The sequence below is a fragment of the Falco biarmicus genome, chromosome 1 (genome assembly GCF_023638135.1).
Source record: "Falco biarmicus isolate bFalBia1 chromosome 1, bFalBia1.pri, whole genome shotgun sequence".
Lineage (NCBI taxonomy): Eukaryota > Metazoa > Chordata > Aves > Falconiformes > Falconidae > Falco > Falco biarmicus.
The window spans coordinates 107,395,378-107,416,807 of record NC_079288.1 but is presented as its reverse complement, the minus strand read 5'-3'; the positions used below and the strand labels follow the sequence as shown (position 1 = coordinate 107,416,807).

Here is a 21,430-nt window from a genome sequence, read left to right as displayed (position 1 = left end):
TTGGTCTTATTTTACTAGCATTTTCTTCCCACTTGCATCCAGAAAGTTTCATGTTGCATCTCTTGTTAAACTGCTTGAAAACTCAGATAACTCGTACCAGAGTTCAGCTTGTCTGTGCACATAAGTATTTCTTCTCCCTACTTTCCCAAACATGAAAAACTCCAGCTGAAAACAGATGGGGTGAAGAGATGGATAGGAACATTTTGTGTCCAGGCATGCTTTGTAGGTGGGCTGTAATGAAGGTGAGGCTGCCAGGGGAAGATCACACAGGTAGTCCTCACAAGGCAACCACCTGTCTGCAAAGCAGGATTAGGGCAAATCATTAGGCTTCCATAAAAGCAAAGGTGTTTCCTTTGAAGGTCACACAAAAGAAAGAAGGGCAGTATGGAAAGGTAAATGGTAGGAGACAGATAGAGATTAAGGAAGAAGTCAATGAGATGTTGTCTTATTATACCAGCAGTGTGTTTCCAAGAGAACAATTCTTCTTGCCCACCTCTGGGCTGCTCCCTCCCCAAGTGCTTTGCTGTGCAGAAAGCCTGGTCCTAAACTGTGCTTAAATTCTTCCAGCTTTGCCTTGTTTGACCATCAGCACTACCTTTGGAGGGGCATTAACTCCTAAGTCTCTCTGTGCTCTGTTAGTCAGTGTTCCTGGAACTGGTTTCTGATCTTTTTGCTCTTCGTTGGGGGCGGGGGGGGGAAATGTGTGTCTTAATTTTTGTTGTGGTTTTGGGGTTTTTTTTGTTATTTTTTTTCCTTTTTAAGAAGCAAGGCAGAAGGATTTCCAGCAAATGTACTTAATGTCACTTTATTTGGCAAGCAGTGTTGACTTCCTTCCTTATCCAACTGTGCAAAATTGAAAAGACAGTTGAAAAAAAGACTGATTTTGGAGATTTTCCCTGAACCCAATTTTAATGAAAAATTCTCTGGAAAAGAGGTTTACTGCTCAAAGCCAACTCCTAGCAAGAATCCTTTTGCATGCCACAACTGCTGGTATGTATTGCCTTTTTCACTTCCAAAATCCATCTTGCTGTATTTGTTTTCTTGGCAGAAAGACTCCCGTAACATGTATTTAAGAACCCCAGTTACCCCTTCAGAACATCAGATGTAACTACTGGTTTTCTTTGACCTAAACTGTATGTTTTTATGTTAGATCCAGTTATGCCAGGCACAGGGAGAAGCCAAAACCTAGCCCCTCACCTACCTCTGAGCTCAAGGGGTAGCTTTTGAGGCTTGTGGGAGAGGTGAGAGCAGCTGGTCACCATCTTGTCTTGGCACACCTAGAGAAAACAGAAATCAATCTGCAAAGCCCTAAGGGTTCCCAGATGAGCACATGAAGAAGCATGATGTGCCCGCTTGCTTTCATTATACTATCATCTCTTGTGCCCTTCCACACTCTGCTGCTTTCCAGATTTTTGCCCTCAAGTTACCTACTTTTCTGCTAATGTTGTTATAATTACAGCTAATTGGAAGAAGAGGAGGGAGAAGTGTGGGGTTTTCCACTGAAAATAATGACATCTGTAGGGAGAGGGGGGGAAATGAAGAACTGAAAAATGGATTGCTGGAGGTTTTCAATGAAAACCAGACAGAAAAAGTCAATTAACTGACATCTTAATTTTCCTGGAAAAAGTCCCAGACCCTAAACATTTTTGGTATTAGCCTGTCTCCAGTGTATATATGACATTAGAAATAATCACTGCTCCCAACCAGTCAAGACAGATTTAATTAGCAACTTGCCATCTCCACTGGGAATGAAAATGTAATTTTCAGGATTTTTACTGATACGACTTGATTTCTGCTACTGCAGAAACAAGAAGGCCATTAGCACACCTTTAATTTCTAACTCCAGAACATGAGAAGCTGCCTTTTTTAGGGAGGTATTGCTTTTAAAAGTCAGCTTGAGTTAAAGATCACAGAATCTGTTGTAGGTTTTCAGAGTACCAGGCAGAAAAGTGTGAAGAGGAACAGGGTATCTAATTTAAACAGCTGCATGATTTGATAATTTTATTTCTATGAAACAATGAATCAGGATTTATCATTCAGTACCTGTTAGATTTTAAAAGGCTTCACACACACACACTGGCTTCCCCCCCCCCCCCCCCCCTTTGAGAACAAAACATAGGGAAGAATCAAGGCATTTAAGGGAGCTTGCCTTAGGGGACTGATGGTGGTCTTCTGGTGACAGTTGATGTGGTGGCTGTTCTCATTAAATCGTTCTCTTTCCTGGTCACTTGATGAAGCATCTATCTGCTATCTGGAAATATCCTTAGTTCCTCACTGATCATCTAAGGAGGTGATGTAAAAATACATTCCATGCCTTTTGCCTGTTAAAGTAGGAGCCGGGTGCTGCCTCCCCTCATTATACTTCCTTTGCCTGTTGTATGTGTTTTAAGTGTAAAAGTACACTGTGCTGGTCTCTGAAGCCTGTCTGTACTATGAAATAACCAGAAGGTTTTCTAAACAGTTAATGCCATCCTAGGGGAGAGACACTCTTTGGGGTTTGCAGCCCACAGGTTATATCATGTTTGCCTTTCTTCTCTGGCAGCCTGTGCCTGCAATGCTGTGGTATCTACTGGTTTGCACCAGCTGGGCAAGAACTTTAGGAGCCAAAAGCATCTTGGCAGAAGCAGGGTGACCTCAGTGTGTCCCAGTGGGACTTGGGACTGGGAAGGAACAGAAATAATTGAAGGACATCCTCGCCACTGTATAGCTGCCTGAGATGTTTGAATAGCCAACAGGTCCCACCTCTTTTTTTTTTTTTCCCTTCCAAATTATATTGTTATATGAATGCCAACATTAGATGTGAAGCTTGGAAGCATATTTCTTGTTAGAAAAGTTTTGTTCTACCATCTTTTTGTTATAGGGGGCTATTTGCACAAAATGAAGTGAACACACAAATACCTATATTTATCTACCTTGCACAAAGAAGCAGTCTGGTAATTGTTGCTTTTCCTTTTTGTGAACAAATAACATGCATTTTAGCTCTGACACTACCTGCAAGGAAAACATGTCAAATCAGTGATTCATGGTACTGCTGCTTGCTACAGATGTGGACCTTTTGAATCAAGTTTTCTTTCATACACATTTGGATATCATCAGCACTGTGGGTTTGGAAGTGAATGATGGGGTTACTGTGTAGCAGCTGCAGAGCAACTCTCCTAGGCGAGTTAAAAACCCTGCTGGAAATATTTCACTCTTAATGTTCTCTTGTAAGCAAAATACTGTGTGCACTTGTGCATGTGCTACTAGAGATGTGTTACAACATTTTCAGAATCTCTTGAAACTTCAGGAAGGAAGTATGTGTTACACTGGCAATAGTATATTTCCTTTCTTCAGTTTTATTTTGTTTTCCTAGTTCAAGCGAGTTACTCTCAAACACATCTTTGAACCACAGACACCTACTTAGCCATAGGTACTACTACCTAATTCTTCCCTCTGTCACACGTATGTCTCTTGTGTGCACCTAATGCTAATGTGTACCTATGAGCGCTGCTGCATGTCAGCTGTTCTTTTTAGAGGTCTAGAAAGATTTTACATGGGGGGTTTAGGTTATTAGACCCTACTGTTTGCTCTGTATCAACAATCAGGACTAGATAAAGTTGGGAGAGAGGCTGCTAGTGCACTGTATGATATCCCTACCCTCTTTCGCTTCTTCACACTTACTGCCATTTGCACTGGATTGATTACAGGCTTATAATGCTGTACAGTGTTTGCTCTGTGGGTGGGGGGGTTCATATACGTTACAAAATAAAGGGAAATTAATCATAAGCGAGTTGCATTTCTCAGCGTCAAAATAATTTATATTGATTTACTTTTGCAGATGCTTCTTCGGAGAAGGGAGCCCATCACTGACGACCTATGACCTGGAGAAGTGTAGACCAAAGGCTGCAAGCTAGTCTTGCAACTGCATTGTTCTGTTTTGTTCTGGTTTGGTTTGTTTGGGGTTTTTTTTTTGTGTTTTTGCCCCTAGCGCCTTATCTCTTCAGTGCATGTTATTTATGCCTGGTGAAATCCCTGTGAGGACAATAGAAGAGCAGATCATACAGGCTAGCGATCCTCAGGATCCAGTAAAAATCTTTTGGGAAGCATTATTGCCCTTTGTTCTGAAGATGCTGTTTGTGCTGCCTATGAGAATCTGTTAAAAAGCCTTATGAGAAACGATGCAGCTATTGCTGGGGATTTGGAGACTGTCACATCTGGTTTGAATTCAAGAGCTTATAAGACCAGTAGTGTTGTGATTATTTTTTTTCATTGAGAATTATTGTCATCTTTATTTTATTCCAGGGAACAATTTGTTGATATGCCATCTAGAATTCTGTACTCTTTTTTTCTTGGTTTTTTTTGATAAAAAGGAGATCTGCTTAACTTTTTTGACACATTTGTGTAATTGCAAACAAGGTACCGTCAATGCCAGGCCAGGTAGAAGGTGCTTACACCCCGCTTTTTGAGTCGAGGCCAGTTCTCCTTTTCTTCTGGCTTCAGAATTATATGGAAAATGTAATCACAGTTTTTCTGTGTGTAGTTATTTGTATCAGAAGAATTTTAGTAGAAATATTTAAGGGGGTTAACTTCTCAGTGCAAATGGCTTTATATTTCCAAATGAAATTGTTGTAATGAATCTGAACATCATTGTGTAATCTCTAACCTGAGAATAAAACCTGGCTTTTAAAATGAAATTATATTTATAACGTGAAAGTTTTTTAGAAAATTGCAGTGAATGGGTGTTCAGAAAATATTACTTGATAATCTCCTTGCAAGATTGTCTCTTCCCTTCAGGCTTTTAAGAGACCAGTTGCTGGGAGACAGGTACCCAAAACTGCTGGGATCCCACCTGAAAGAGGGAGCAGAGATTTTCGCACTGTGAGGCTGCATGAGATGTCCTGTGTGCGTTCATTATAGCTCAGAAGTCATTAATATGAGTTTAAGTTCCCACACTAACAGCTTTTTGAGCTGTGAAAAGACAATCATCAGTTACAAGATTGTCTGCGTGTGTTGTTCTGGCTTTTAGAACAGGTATTTCCATTTCCATCAATATACAAAGGCCTGTGCATTAAAATAATAACCTTACAGGATTAAACATGTTCAGCATTTGATTTTGGACACAATAGGGAACAGTCCATGGGAAAGGATTTTTCTGCTGTTACATTTTACAGCGATGCTGCTTTTGCCTCCACTGATCAAAGAAACAACACTCCTGACTTAAAATACAGACTCTGGAAGAACGCAAGCAAAGCACCGAGTGAACCAGCCTCTGGAGAGAAATTGCCTTTTCACGAACTATTGAAAATTAGAGTTTGACTGCAACATTAGCTACAGAATAAACTCCTGAGTGTCTATTAGAGAGACGGGACTTTTTCTCTCTGCATGAATTTGGAGCTGACTTACAGACGCTATAGCGCCAGATAGTTTAACCAGCAAACAATGTAACTGCACTACTCCCGATTAGTGATTTGGCTAATAAGGGTGAGATCATGGAAAATGCTAATGTGGTGCCTTCGGAAAATCCAATTATAATGTAACCTAATTCAATGCAAGCTCTCAGCAGGTGACCAGTGCTGTGGGCAGAGCATCCCGCGCTCAAAATGTCGTGAATCCTCAAAACAGACGAGCTTCTGTGTGGTTGATGTGGGAGGCAACAAACCTCCGTTTCATTAATTTCCACTGTTTTTCTCAACTAAACGCGAAGGTTTGTGCCTTCCATTTGTGGTGCTTAACTCATTATCTGACAACTTGCGCAAGCATTATCTGGCCCAGCCGGATGATTCAACATGAGCCATTCACAGTAAGAAAATAGCAATGGCAGGGCTGTCTTCTTTTTTTCTTTTCTTTTCTTTTTTTTTTTTTTTTTTTCTTTGCTCTGTTTAGTCACAGGCTTTTAATGTTTGGCTGGCTTGGGCACAAGACTGTAAACTCTGACTCTCACAAATCCTAATCATGCTAAGTGTGGGGTATTCCTTGTATTACACAATAGAGAATTTGTATCTTTTAAAATGCATATAAAATGCCCATACAGTTGATTTTCCTCTTTATTTTCTTGTAATGATGTATGTTTCCCAAATGCAGGTGCTGTAATCTATTTGAATTAGCACTGTCAGCTCAAACAACCCCAAAGGATCTGCTTTCTGCAGTGACCCAGACAAGTTTGAGGGGGTGAGTTATTTTAGTTAAAATCAACCATAGTACTCATAACAGGCATTTTTCCTTCCTTGAGCTTTGCCAAAACTGGGTATCAGCACTCCCAGTTCTTCCTCTGGCCTCTTAAAGAACCTTCTGGCATTTCCTAGTCTTCGTTACATATTTTATTTTCCAAACACCTGCCAGCTTTTCCATCTGATTCTTTCTGGTTTGCTTTCTCCAATAGTTTTGTGTATTGATGAGTCGACCAATTTCACAGTAAGGGCTAATATGTTTGTGAAAGGTCTTTTCTTTTTTCCTTCCTTTTCTTGTAGGAGCTACTCAGGGTTTGGGGATATTTGAATTACTGTGCACGCTGCAAGAGGAGTAATTCATATACAAAGAGTAATTTTCTTTTCTGGACAAATACCTGAACCTGTAACAGCAGAAATGAGCTACACCTGCAGTTTGTGCCCCCCAGTTTATCTCTCACAGTGGCTTGGGGAAACAAGACAAGCATAAAGTGATTTTCTGTCAAAACTTCTCAGCAGTTTAAGGTGATGTTTTCACTAGTCTAGCAGAAAGACTGTTGTGTCCTGCATCAATGCTGGCCATTCTGCCTACCAGGCAAGATGTGTTAGGATGCTTGACTTGAATCCCTGTGTGACTGTGTTACAAGGACTCAGACTGCCATATGAAAAATGCTTACAAGGTGATGAACTTGTAGGTATGTGATAAGGAACTGACCATAATGAAGCCGATTGCTCAGTATGTTAAATGATGGAGGGGGGTCCAGATGTGGGTTGCAATCGGTCCTTGGAAAGCCTTGTTAGCTCAGGTGGGAGTGTGCATGTTGACACAAGTTTGTACAGACTAAATGGCGAGTTATGACATCTAAGAGACACTTAAAATGTTATTAAATAACAGATTCTAGAGAACATTCTATGTAACTTCTGGCATGGTTTTCTGTAGACTTTTCTTCTAAAATGAACCTTTTCCATTTGGTTGCAGTGTCATATACTAAATGGCATAGAGAAATATTTGTTTCATATGTCTGCTTACATATGAAACATACATGCTGGATTCACTAAATGTCTTCATTACCATAACAGTAATTACCCAATAATAAAATAAAATAAGAGCACGTTTGAACTCATGGAGTCATAAACACAAATGAGGTACTTAAAAGCTTGGGGTCTTTGGGAAATTTTTGTCCCATCCTTTTTTCTTTCCTTTTTTTTTTTTTTTTTTTTTTTTTTGGTGGAGCTAACAGATGGGATTGAAGTTTTTTGTTTTGATTCACCACTATTTTACCTCCCATATATTTTAAGCTCTGTGCCTTGTCAAAAATGTGTGTTGTTTTAAAATTATATTTTTCTTCTGAAGGCCTGAAGTGCTATTGGTGACAGTCATATCAATGCTTATTCCATTGTATTTCGATAGGTACTTATTTTTACTCTTATACATACTGTGTGGCATGATATAAAGGTTTTGTTGGTGATAAGTTGTCTGTCTTTATAAATCACTAAACAGCACCCCTTCTTAGTCTCAGGCTGTCATTTGTTTTAGGGAGAAAAAATTGTTATTTTGAAATTGCTGGTAAAAGGTGGGAGCTGTTTGAATTGCTGGATACAAGAGAAAGTGGATCCATGATAATTCTGTGGGCCAAGCACACGAGATACCCAAATACACACCTATGCTATCATATGATGGGAAGGTTAGGTACCACAGCTGAGGATGATTTGGTAGATTACAAGCAAAATCCTGGATCGCATTACTTTCCTCCTTTAATACATTCACTACTGTTTTTTATCTTTTACTGCATAAATATTAGATTTCATGTCCAAATAATAAACTTTCATCACTCATTTATGTCCCACATAACATTTCACTCTCAGGCTCTCCCAGTTGCTTATCTTTTCTCTTGCACAACTTTTGTGTCCGATATAAAATGATGTTGCTATTGCAAAGTTTTCAGCTTCTGCCTGTCAGAAACACTTCAGTCTTCCTTCAGAACTCTCCTGTAACCCCAGTTCCCAGCTTCTCCCTGTGATTAGTTTCTAAACCTTCTTTACTTGCAGTGGCCTTTCAAATTCTGGCATAGCATATTACATAGAATATCTAGGCTTTTTGTAATATCTTTTCTTATAATAGTATCTAGGGGAAGGTCAGGGCTTTGTTTCCTAGATCTACGGGCAAGGAATGCCATTCTACAATCCCATAAGAGGGATTAATGTGTTACCCACTGCAATCCAAAGAGTTACGTTGTTTATATATAGTCTCATGAATTACAGTAAGAGCACGTCATCAATGGAAATATCTTCTTCTGAGATGAAATAAATTATACAAATAATAGAACTAGAAATGTGAGGTGAATGCTTCAAATGAAAGACTGCACTGTATCCTTTGGCTCCGGCTCCCCACACCCAAAGACTTGCATGTCATACTCCCAACCTCCTACCAGTCTGTCAGCATTTCACTTTCCATGACAACACGTTTTGGAAGAATTGGGTTTATGAGATGCCCCAGATTTCTGATCTTCATCCCCCTCTCCTTTCCTGTAGTTGAGAACAGAATGAGAAAAACCTAGTGTTGTACGATGATACCTTTTGGTCAAGCAAGCTCAGCTGCTCCAGCTTCCCCTATTCATCCCCCTATAACAGACTGAGAACACAACCTTACCATAATGAGCTGGAAACTCTGCCTTGCCCATACCACCCTGTGCTGAGCTTAGAGAGTATTTCCAATCAGGTTGAAGTTGTCTCTCTTGTTTAAAAAAAAAAATTAAAAAATCCTCAAGTTTTAAAAATGTTTTCTGTATTTTTACTTTGTTGTGAGAATGACAGAAGGATTTCTCTGATTTTTGCAGATGCAAGTTTAAAGGTCTGCAAGACACCACAGGGTGGAAAGTATTTTTTTGATTAATAAAACACTTTCCCACCAGGAGCCAGGATGCTGGCTAATGCTGTGTTTTCACTTACGGCAGCAACAGCCTCGCTTCCACCTGCCCAGCAAACGGGGAACACCCAGGTGCTTCCTGTTTCCAGGGCTGCTTATGCAAAAGCAAAGGGTCCACACTGGCTGCTGACCGTGAAACGGGCTGGTGGTGGTGAGAGCAGGGCTGAGGGCAGTGAAGGCAAGCAGGTAGGCTGTGTGATAGGCCATGGTTCCTGATACAAGCTGCTGATCGCTGTAAGAGTTAAGATCTTGCAAGACCGAGACTGTAGATTGCAACTTTGTTGGTCTAATGGGAGGTATCAGACCAAGGGGGGTCTGGGGCTCTTCGCATGGCTGAGGGAAAAGACTTGGAAAAGGGAAATCTCATGGAGCGAAAGCAGGATATGTGCTGCTAAAGTTTATATCGCATGACCTGATTAAGAGAGATGTTACGGCTTTCATGGAGGGTGCAGCTTCTTTGTTGGCGTTTTCATCATCAGATTGGTTTCTTTCATTAAATTGTTCGGGTTTGTTGAGAAGAGAGAGGGAGATGTTTTAATTTTCTTGGAGGAAGTTTTCACTTTGTGCCTTTCTGTTTTCAGGCATCCTGTATTTCAGCTCTTAGTTGTGTTAAGTCCCAAGTTAATCGATTTAAAGCAATGGCATTACCTTCTAGAGCTGGCATACACATAGGTCCTTTGCGAGTTAGTCACAAAACCAGCTCTCTCTTGGACTAAATACAGCAGTCACTTAAAACTGTTACTTAAGGCTAGGCATAAAGCACCAGCCAGAGTATTTCCCTATGCTAAAAGTGGGGAAAGAGCCGCGCTTTTCTGAGGATTGAACTAAGAGCTGATATTTTTGTAATTCCTGTTCTTTTTCCCTTTTTCTCTGCAATGTCAAATTTGCAGCCTGTCCTTTGTAGTCACGACCCAGCATGAAATCTGTAGAAATAGTGTCTCAGAAGAAACATTCCTAGTTGTGCTAAATGGAAGGACTAGCAATGGTATTAGAAAACCACAGTCATCAACACCAAAGAGCAGGGTATTCCAAATAAAATTCTTTCTACATAAATGACCTGTTTGGACACTGAAACAACTTTGGAAGGGCAGTCAACCTCTTCATATTTTTAGCTTTATTTTAGGAAGGAGCATTATGGTCATACAGGAGAAAAGCCGATCGCTTTATGAGCAGGAATAATCATGTTCTCTTACATTGTCAGTAGCAAGGGAGGGATTACTTTATTCCCTGTTATAATTCCCCTGTGGTCAAGAGTTAGTGAGGGTGGGGATACCAAACAGGGACTTGGATTCTCCAGTGATGTACTTGCTCTAGAAAGGAAGGGAACTTGCTAAAATCAGTTTTGAGGGATGAATATTGTGTTACAGTTAGCTGAAACCAGGCTTGAATCTGGCTCAGTAATGCCAGCAAAATTAGTTGCTCACAGGGATTGTTCCTAATCCTTAACAGTGACAATTAAAATTCAAAGCATGTGTTTCATGTTGTTATCTCACTGTTCATGACTTCTGAAGAGACATCTGACTTCCCTGAGGATTGGGGTGTGGTTGGGTCAGGGCGCTGTAGCTGCTTTTCTATTTCTGTCTGATAAATTAATAGCTTGCAACTTTGAAACGCAGCTAAGACAAAGCTGCAAAAGCAGAAAACCTCACCGCCAAATCAAACCCACTGTGTTACAGGGTGACCTCTATGAACCACAGTTCTGCATTACAAGATACCTGTTGGGCAACTGGGAAAAAAAAAAGGAAAAAAAAAAGCAATTAATCTGAATGTGCTGTTAATTTAATAGTATTCCCATGGGGAGCCTTAGACAGTACTACTATTCACAAGCTTACCATAACTTCCTACTGTTCCACAGATGCCTGTGACAGGCTCCACTTTTCATGCTCGTTCCTCTGGAGTCCCTTACTTTGGAGTCACAGCAAACCATCCATTTGTGGGTTTTGAGTCAAATGAGATTCGCGGGAAGTTAAATTCCCATTGAAGAGAACTTAAAAAGGTGGTGCTGTACTGCCAAGAAACTTTTCCAAATAATTGAATTCTTATTAATAGAAGTTTTCACTTTGATGAATGCAAACATTCAAGCTATAGCATGTTGTGAGGTTCTCTGTATCTGAAAACACAGATAAGAGATGTGGGAAAGGCAAACAAAAAACCCTCTGAGTAGTACCAGGGAGGGGGAGGATATTAATAAGTAAGGAACATCCCTCACTAGTTTCTTGTTTGTTCTGATTCATTTGGCCTATTCCACCCCATTTTGTTTAGTTTCTGTGTGTAAACATCAGTACTGTTGACAAGCAGTATTTAATTTTAGAACAGCTCAATCTTATGAAGACTGTAAGCCTTTCTTCATCTAAGAAAAAAATGATACAGACATTGCACCTCAATTTATGTATGCTATTGGGGTGTAACACCGACACGATGTTTCATGACTACTAAGCAGATACCATTCATCTTGGTCAATTGTTCTCAAAAATTTTACATTTCAGTTGCAGGCATCTAAATCTCCATTAAATTCTTCAGGCTTCTTTAAACTTCTGCAGATTAGTCCCTGCAATTCTGCAGGCTTTCTGCCTCTGAAGTCCCCAGCAGACCCGCGGGGCTCTGCAGAGCCAGGCTGACTCTGGCTTTGCCGAACTGCATGGGTTTTCCTTGCTCTATAGGAAAAATGTGTGCAGATAGCTCAAGTTCAAGGACTGTACATGCTGGTGGGGATGTTCATGCACACACAAACGCATCCCAGGTTGTGCTCATGTATGTACTTGCATATTTATATTATACACATAGAAAATAAGTGTTCAGTTATGAAGGTTTGAGTGTAAGAGTTAAAGATACATGCTATTTCCTCTAGGAAAGAAACCTAGCAGGATTGCTAAAACTTTTAACCTGGCCACATAACAAGAGTCAGTATGCCACGTCCCCAGGGAGGAGTGTTGTAGTAAGAGAAAATGGAGATTTCTTTTTAACCTGGAGCTCAAGCTGCACCAGGCTTTCATTTTGTGAGTCTTTCCAGGCTAGGAAGCTTTGCCTCTGTTAATGATGCATTGTGTTCCAGGCTGGCAGAGTCCACTCCCTGCCACCATGCTTGCTTTCTCAGTGCCGGCTTTCTCATTATACACTGGTGAGGGGAAAGTGCATTTCCATTGATTTTTATTTACTCTTTTATAAGAGTACTTTTTAGTTTACTATAACAGTTTAATTGGGCTCCAAAGCAGTCTGTCCCGCTCACAAAAGCATACTGTTGTTCCACCTCTGTTTTTCCTTTTGGTATGAGGGGCCTCCAGAGCTAAACCACCGTCTCCTCTCTGCCCACAGGCTGTGGAAAGGCTCACGGTGCACCTCTGTGCGTGTTGCTGGAGTGGTGATGGGCAGATGGCACCTTCCTTCTCCTCAGCCTCCTTCACCCAGCGGCATGTGGGGTTTCAGCAGGAGGGAGCAGCAGGTCAGTGCCTCTTGAGCAGAGCTGCACTTGCAGCTGAGAGGAAGGCTGGAGTTTTCTGAAACAATATAATTTTAGACAAGCCTGAAAAACCACTCCTGGCAATTTAAACACCTTTCCTTTGTAGTGAGAAAGTACAGTATAAAATCTGGCTTCCTCAAAGGCTTCCTGGGCCGTTCTCTCACCTCGTAGAGCTGGTTTGCTTCGTGCAAAGCACAAGCTCTTTGTTACAGGGAGTAGATTATTTTGGGGAGTTTCCAAATGCAGGTACAACCCTGCCTTACTCTTGCATGGAGGGGAAGTGACCCAGGCAGAACAGGTCCATGCTCCTGGTTTCCTACGGAGCAGTGTTTATGAAGCTGTGCTGGCTGCGTGCGTGCAGGTGTGCTTCTGCCAGGCCTTCCCAGTGACTTTTATAACATCTATGACATGTCGTATTTGCCATCTTCAGTCAAATTTGATAGAAAGCCAGCAGGTCTCGAGGGTGTTGGTGTCCTAGAGGTGGGCAGGTAGAAGATAGGGGAACCTCTCAGCTCAAGGTAATCTCAGTGCAAACTCTGGGCTTATTAGGCATCAGAGAATCCACACCACACCTTAGCCAAGTGAGACCTGTCCCCTAGGGGACCCCAGTTTCATGCTGTCTGTTTGATTTCCATCCCTGGTGCTGCAGGTTGCAGGGCTGGTGAGATTTTTCTGAGGAAGACAGGCCATAACAAATAAACGTAGGATGTGTCTATTATGGACTGTGGACACACGGAATGGTATGACATTAGGGTGATGTTTTTCTTGTTATTACGGTCTGCACGATCTGAATCTTGTAGAGTTTGGCATGCAATCAACTTCTGCCTGAGTGGCTGTACTATGGACCATCAGACATTTTCCTGATGTATGTATTGTTTCCGTAAGAGTATTCTGTTTCATACTCTTCAATTTGTATAGGAACAGCTGTCTTTCAGAAGGCTGTCTGATAAAGCCATAAAAGGCAGATAGGTGGGTCAGTGATCCATCTTTCCTTCCATTATGGTCATATAACACAAGGCAGGGTTACATAAGGTTACACTCATGTAACACGATCGGTTGGTTTTCCAGTGTTTCTGGTTGACTAGTGCTGCAGTGAAAGAAAGCTCTATCTTTATTCAGCGCTCTGAAGATGTATCACGAGGGGAGTGCACACCAAAGTAGTGTAACCTCACATATAAATTTAAGCCTGTTGCATTCCTCTAGGGAACTGAGGGTTTATATTTTATGTTTTTGGTAGTTGTTCACTGGTGAAATTACATGTCAGCAGGACAATAAAATAAGAATATAAAATGTGAGTAATACGTGTGCATATTCACATAGGTAGACACAAAAACCAGGACATGTTCAGAAGATGGAGTCCAACCTGTCTATTTTCATCAGTGTGATCTTTGTCGGAATAAAGGTATCAAAATAAAGTCATTGCTGTACAGACTCGTCTGTGCTCTGGGGATCATAAACTTCTTCAAACAACTGCATATGTGACTTTATGCTGGGAAGGAGCTTTACTGACTCTAGAGAGAGCAAGCACGTAAAATGCAGAGCATTTGTAATCCAGATCCAGGCCAATTTAGAGGAGATCTGTAATGTTATCAATAAAGCAGGAGAAGGCTATAAATTAGCGCATGATAAACGCATTGATGGGCTGGCAACTAATCTAGACAATGCATTGAAATGGTGTTATTGATGCCAGGCTGAAGTTGGCACAGCTGAGTGCTTTGACACTGGTCTTCCCTTGATTTGGCAGTGGGATTTTTGCGGACATGGTCACCACCATCCTGATGGTTTCACAGAGAAGCCACGCTATCTTCTTTGGAAAAGTGGGGCATAATAATCAGCACTTGAGGATGCTGCCTTGTCTGCATTGTGCCAGACCTTTACTGAAGTGGCATTGCATTACTGTGGCTAAGCTGTAGCTGGTGTTAATGTTGACTCCCTCTTCAGTTCACCAACATCCCATTTCTTTCTTAGCAGGAGTAAAATATCATTTGAAAACGAATGTGCTGCATCTTTTCCTGCTTTCAAAGATTATTGTGGTGATGGGGAAAATAAGTGGCTTCTAAGCTGTACGTTTCCTATTTGGCTTTTGCTTGGTTTTAAAATGCTTTGGTTTTAAAATGCTGTTTCCTTTCCCTTCCTCTTTGCTGAGCCAGCATTCACAAATCTTAGAAAGAAACCCTGCCCCCTTGAAAGACCCGTTCTCTCAGCAACACTGAGGATATTGCCAGGTAGGAGATGTCCTTATTCTTTTGGGGACTTGTCATCAACTGTTGGTTGCACGTGAAGGTGTTGCATGTCTTTGCCCTCTCTGACCGTGTTAGCTGGTTAGCACTGTGCAGATCCTCTGTGTACAGTGTGGAGTGCTTTCCCAGGGGGTATGTTTGCCACAGGGACCTCCTTTTCCAAGTTTGGATTCCGTCCCCAGAAACATAAGAAAAAACAGAAGAGCTACGCGTGGACCCCAGGATAAAGTAGATTCCAGTGAGAAACTTGGGGATTGTGTAATTTTTACCTATGTGTTTCTTGTATTCAGTTTAAGAGTTTTTTAAGCAGTGCTCTCAGTAACATTCCTTAGAGCCTTCCGGCACAGCAAGCTCTGGTGTTTACAGACAATAAATGCCTGTTCTGTGTAGAGGGGTGGGAGAAGAAATTGGGGTTGGAAAATATTTCATTGGCTTGTATGAAAAACCTTAAAGCTGGTGCTGAGAAAAAAATAATTATCTTTAAGTAAACAATTAGATTTGGAGTACTAACACCCCAAAAGTATTTCCAACCAGTTAGTTCAGGGGTGCTCTTTCCACTCGGACTCTGACTTAGTTGAGACTCTGTGTTCCTCCAGCTGGCGTTTTGAAAATGAGAGGAAAGATGAAAGAAATTTATCCTGCCAATTCCTCCGTGGTCCTTACGGTAGTAAGCTCATCTGCACAGATTTCTTAATGTCTTGAGGCAAGCTCTCCCATGGGCTTTCCTGAAGACCACACACAGACTTTCAATTCTCTTGCGTTTTTTCTGTTAATTGCCCATCTTCTAACAAGCAGTCCTTGTGCTTATCAAGGGTCACAAATAACTTCTTTTGAATAGCTCTGATGTGCTTAGCTACAAGGAAATTGTAAATAGAAAGCTCTCTGTTGTGCCTTTTGCTCCTCACAACATATGAATACTATGAAAAAACAGACAAACTGGTCGGGCGTGTTGACTGCACACGCACATCTGAGGCTATGTGTGAGCCCTTCACAGAGCCATATGAGTCCTGCAACCCTGCCCAATTTGTGGAGGCTCCTACCAGAGACAACACAGTGAGTGCTTCTGAAGGCAAGTTACGTGCATTCCCACATGCTGTATTCTTTAGTCAGAGACAAATTCCTGCTTTTATATAAGATGTTGGTTTTTAAGCTTTGCATAATTGTGTTCTGCATCATTTTGATCTTGTGTGTTTTAAAATTTTGCTTTCCTGGCCAATGCAATTTATTACAATTAACTTTTAATCTTCTGTATTGGTCTTGATCGTCTATTCACTTGAGATGGGAAACAATTATAGATCTTTGAAATAGATGTCCTACTTAGACTCAGCAAAATATCTTTAACAGCATAATAAGAGAGGTTTGAAAATTATAGTAACAACCTAATGTGCAAACTTGGGAACTCTGTTCCTGAGCTGTGCTGTCTGCCATTGATACAGCTGGGTGCAATAACTGGAAAAGGTACTGAGGAATCAGGGTTCCTGTTGCTGGTTTGCTGTGTGACCAGAAACCAGACACACCTGGCTCAGTTTGTTGTGTAAAGACAGTCACCTAGTACCGTCTGAGATGCCACTGGGTATCCAATACATTGGCAGATATGGTACAGGGCAACTGGGAGGCTCATACCCTTCCGTACCAAAAGCTATGGCCAAACAGGAGCCCCAGAGATATCTCAAAGGGTGTTAGGTGCCTCTCTTCAGGAAACTGAAGTAGCTTTTGGTCTCCCTGTGTCTTGTTTTCTCCGTCAGTAAAGACTGTGATGCTGGTTGCGCAGGGATGTTGTAAGGCTTGACATCGAAAAATGCATTTAAGACAACTTCGTAGGTTATTTTCAGAATACAGAAAGTCAGAGACTTTCCTCTGCAAGAGCTGAATGGCCGGCAGGGTGAGCTTTCGGTTAGTTGTGCTGTCTGAACACACGGCCAAGGTGGACCAAATCAAGACCAGCTCTGCGGCAGAGTGCTGACGCTGGTCGGCTGGTCCTGTCAGCTCTCGTTGGAGGGGTTTGTAACTCTGGGTTTGACCCTGAGGACCAAAATCGGTCCCCCGCAGTAAGTTATGGCTGAAATCCCCACGCGTCGTTGGGGCACCTGAATTTGTGGCCCTGGGGGGGCTGGATGCATGCTTCGACGTTTTGGGAAAGTCCACCAGATGGAGCTCTTGTTTGAGGGATAAAGCTCTGGCAGGCTCTGCAAAAGCTGAGAAAAGAGGAGATAGACTTCGTTTTTCTTGCATTGTTTCACGTAACGGGGTTGAATTGAGCAAGCCTGACTTCCCAAGCGCTTGCTTTTAACAGGAAACGATTGATGCTAAAGATGCGGAAAAAGGAAATGTACATTTGCAGCTAGAAGCGCTTGAAGCTTTCACTGATGTTTTCATTTTCTTCTTTTGCAGAAATGTTTTAGCATTCGCTCCCTCAAACATTTCTGTCCCTTAGTATGCTTCCCATATTTAATTAGGATAATTGCACCCCTTAGCTATTAAACCCATATAAAATCAAAGCACCAGAAAACTTGCTTAATGGTTTAGAGGAGAAAAACCACATACAATTGCAGCGTGAGAAGGAAAAGTATCCAACCTTAAACTTAGTTATCTAAAAGACAGCTAATAAAACTTCGGAGCGTGACCAAGAAAGCAGAATTAAGCGTGCCTTAGTCTGTTTTCTGAAAGATGTAATCTGTGAGTTCAGAAGTCCAGCTACATGCCATTGCCACCAGGACCGTACTCATTTGGTATGCATGTCACCTCTCAGATTTGTGCCTCAAAAGCTTTGAAAAACACATTTTTAGAAGCAGTGTAAACACCCCAGCTCTAAGGACATTCTGCTTGTCTTCAACATGAGTAGTACGAGCACCGATGAGATTTGGCCCCTGCTCCACACAACGTGAGGTAGTAATAAGCCACGTTCTTCGTGGAAAGCAAAATGAATGGATAGCACTAATTTCACCTCCTAATGAGGCAGACAAGTCATTGCAGCCCACCTCTGTTCTTTGTAACACAACGTAGCCATCTTGACACAGCATCAGGGATGTCCTGGGGGTAACATAAAGCTGAATTTGACTCACTTGCTATCGGATTTATTTTAAGCTCCACCAAAAAACATGTTTATACCGATCGGCCTTGAGCTTCAGACAACGCAAAGCAGGCCTACTGCCTCATGCCACAGGATTTCTTGGTTTGTGAGATGAAAAACAGTCAGATGATCTTTCATTCTAAATCATGTAGGATGAGCTTCCCTTCAATAATGCCTTTAGAAGAACCATTTTATAGGTTGCCTCCCCACTCTTGTTGCCTGGAGCTCTCCTCCGCTCTGTAATTGAATGCCAGCACACAAAACATCACAGGGAATCGCTGCGTGCTACTGGATATACGTGGATACGAAAAAAGCAGCATATGTGAGTTAATGTAGCTGGATGTGTACTTTTAAGTGCGGTGTGGTGGCTAGTTGTAGTTTTACAGTAGCCAGATGTTGCGCCATGCTCGATTTAACCTCTTTTTGTATTGTTACAGCCCATAGTGCAGGGTTTGAAAATAGATGAACTTGAAACCTGGGGCTCCCCGGAGGAGAGAGGTTAAGAGTTCGTTTTCTTGTTGGTCCTTCTCAGTAATTACAGAGAATCAAATCTTAGTTCTGAAACATTTCAGATTCTCTCAGCAATGGTGTCATCTGGTGAGTGACTGACAATTCCCTTTTCCTCATTCTTTCTCAGTGGTTTCTATTAAATAAATCGCGTACTCTGATTTCCTAGGGATCACGGGTATCTGCTGATTAAATACACTCAGTGGCATGGGTCAGCGCTTACTCACGGCTATTCTGTCAAGAGAGCGTGATGCTTACTGCAGACAGCAACGTTATGGGCAAATATGTGCATAAACAATGTAGATGTACAAGAATACTAAGAATTGTGAGCATCTTCCTGTTACACTCAGCTTGGCATCATCTGGGAAAGTCCAAAGGGAAAAATGTCATGAGGGTGATTTGGGTGTTTCTGCTGAGCAGAGTTTGTAATATCTTCTTTTCTTCTTGTAATTAGTTAACCAGAAGGGAAGAAGTCTCAATCTTGAAGTGGGAGCTGAGGATATTGAAGGCTGGTCATCACCTTGAGGGAGAAAGGAGAAGAAGAGGAAAAGGAGGTTGATGCCATGGATTTTTCAGTGGCTTGGAGGGAATTAGGACACTGCAAGCTCCCCTGGTCTGTCCTGGGTGCAAGCAAATCCTTCTCAGTCAGTTGCCATCAGATAAACCCAAAATCAGCTCTTCAAATTGGTTCTAGTTCTCTGCCACGGACATTACAATCTTTTGTATTCCACAGGTAAGCACTTAGAGTTCTCAAATTGGCCCTAAACATTGCAATTAGTACTTTGGCACTGAGGTTTTACGAGGAGCAGAATGTCCTCTTTGTCCAGACGTGTGCAGAAGCTGTATGTATAGCTGAACTTCAGGGCACGTGAAGCATTAAATGCCAAAAAAAAAAAAAAAAGTTATTGTTTAGTTTTAGGTACCGTTTTTGAACGGCTGATTCTTATTGCCAAGGGAAGAATTTGTCGCTCCGTTGTCTGAGCATGTAATACTGTGGTCAAAAATAGTGACTTGAATAAATACTTTGCGGCGACATGTCAAAAAATTCTTCTTTGAAGACAGCAATATAATGAGAACCTAGATCTGGGCTGTGTCTATAGGAACACCTAGTCACATAAGAATGAAAGGGGGTGTGTTCTAGATCGAACTTCATAATACGTCTAATTATCATACCATTCTCCTTTATTAAGTTCATTTGCTTTAATTAGAGGAACAGATATTTTGCATCAGAGTTTAAGGGGTCTATGGCACACTTGAGATTCAATCAATGGTTTGTTAACAGTTTTATCTAGAAAGTAGATTAGATTATTTAAATTATGCAAAGTAGTATCCTTTTTCATTTCTCAGTAGAATAAAGTTATGATTAAGAAATAACGCTTGGAGCATGAGAGCTTTGCTTGTCATTATTTTTCACACCCAGATTTGAGATTTTACAGTGAATTTGTTCATCTCTAATCTGGTTTTATAATATTATATCAAATTTGGCGAAATAAAACAAGTGCTACAGTAGTGTATATATTTTAGATTTGTGTTTTTATTTTTGGGCTGTTGGAGCAAAAAGTCTTGTTAATTAGTTCATAAAACAGTAGGATTAAAAAGAATACACTGGAGGTGTAAAACAGTCAACACCAAGAGAGTTTAAAGATTAGCTTAATAAATAAAACGTAATTGGATAAAATAGGCAAGTAATGAGTTAAAGGCAACCCAAATGTGTAATTTCTTGGGGTCAGTGGCAATGCCTCAGTTTACACCACAGCTGGGTAAGGCCTAGAGGGCACGTAACAGGGCGTAGTGAAATGGTATTAACCACTCCCTGCTGTTGTGGTGTCTTGTTTTATCCTTCTCCCACCAGCACTTTTAAGTAATGCAGGAGGAATATTGGGTTAAATCACAAGCTGCACACCAACTGCGGCACCTGCTTTTGATTTTTCTCAAGATAGGGTAAAGAAAATGTCCCTTATTGGAACAAGAAGCTGTAACTGAGGCTAGAAGGGAGCCAGCAGAATGCTTGCAGGATGCTCAAACCATCCCGCTGCGGGTTGCAGTAGCTCCGGGTTTTCAGTGGAAGTGCGTTGGGCGCAGTGCCCCTTGCCTGCCTGCCTGGGCTATGCTTGGTGAAGCTGCAGTGCGCGCGGGGAAGATGTTCTTGTAGGCTTGTGCTTTGCCTAGCCCTGAAAGGCTGTCACCTCTCATGCAGGTCACTGCTTCAAGCAGCACCCGCTTGCAGCCTAACAGGCAGAAGAAAAACGTACTCAGATGAAACCTGTGGCTCAGCCTCAGGCAAGCAAGACCCAATAAGCAACATCAGCGTTTCTACTGAAAGCAGGAGCATCATCTCTGTGCTTGCAGGAAATAATTTTGGGTTTATCGCTTACCTGCATGCTGTCGCTGCTTGGACTCCACCTGGGCATGCATGTGTTCCTCAGCAGCAGCTACTGAGCCAGATGCTTCCTGGATGCCTCTCGAGGCCCCTGCTGCCCAGCCAGTTCCTCTTCTGAGAGAGTGAGCACTGTGTGGTGCTGCATAACTAAAACCTATCATGGTCTACAAGGCATAATTGATTGTTAAGTCCAGTTTAGCATCTCTGTTTCTGAGATTAATAAATAACGATACCATTTACCTAGCAGCAAATATTAATTGATGGTTTACTGATAACAAATCCTCAGATCTGCATCACATACAAGAACCAGATAATTGGGTGAAAAAAATTATATATACATGCAATTAAACACACACATGCAAGCACACAGAGTGTCATCTGTCCTCCGCACCAAATGCACAGCAGCATTGGGTGCTCAAATTTGCAATGAATTATTTATATGATGAATTATCCCTCTTTCTCTCCTCCTAGAATATCCAATTGCCCATTTCCATTTTTGTTTCAGAAGGATTTATTATTCAGATTTATTCACTGTTTAGCTTATTAAACATTTCCTCCTCTTTTTCTCCATAATATATAACACGCATCTTGTTTTCTGGTAGCACCTATTCCTCTGCTCTAAATAGGGTCTGCCAGTGTGGTGAAACCGTGAACAGTGCAATTGTTACCCAGACAGTTTAAACTCACATTTGTGAATCAATTACATA

The 21,430-nt window shown here is 41.5% G+C and overlaps 1 protein-coding gene across 4 annotated transcripts in view; it reads left to right on the top strand.

Moving 5' to 3' along the window:
* TNIP3 (TNFAIP3 interacting protein 3) overlaps positions 1-19,072 on the top strand; it is a 74,428-nt gene extending 55,356 nt beyond the window's left edge. For 3 of the 4 annotated variants that reach the window (XM_056358262.1, XM_056358273.1, XM_056358242.1), the window contains 5 exons: positions 3,818-6,147; positions 12,382-12,508; positions 13,176-18,433; positions 18,513-18,668; positions 18,798-19,072. In XM_056358262.1, the coding sequence (XP_056214237.1) occupies positions 3,818-3,849 (32 nt within the window). In that variant the 3' untranslated portion in view covers positions 3,850-6,147; positions 12,382-12,508; positions 13,176-18,433; positions 18,513-18,668; positions 18,798-19,072. Of the gene's footprint in view, positions 1-3,817; positions 7,157-12,381; positions 12,509-13,175; positions 18,434-18,512; positions 18,669-18,797 lie in introns of those variants that run through there. The other variant, XM_056358251.1, reaches the window with a different exon arrangement.
* The last annotated feature ends 2,358 nt before the right edge of the window (positions 19,073-21,430 follow it).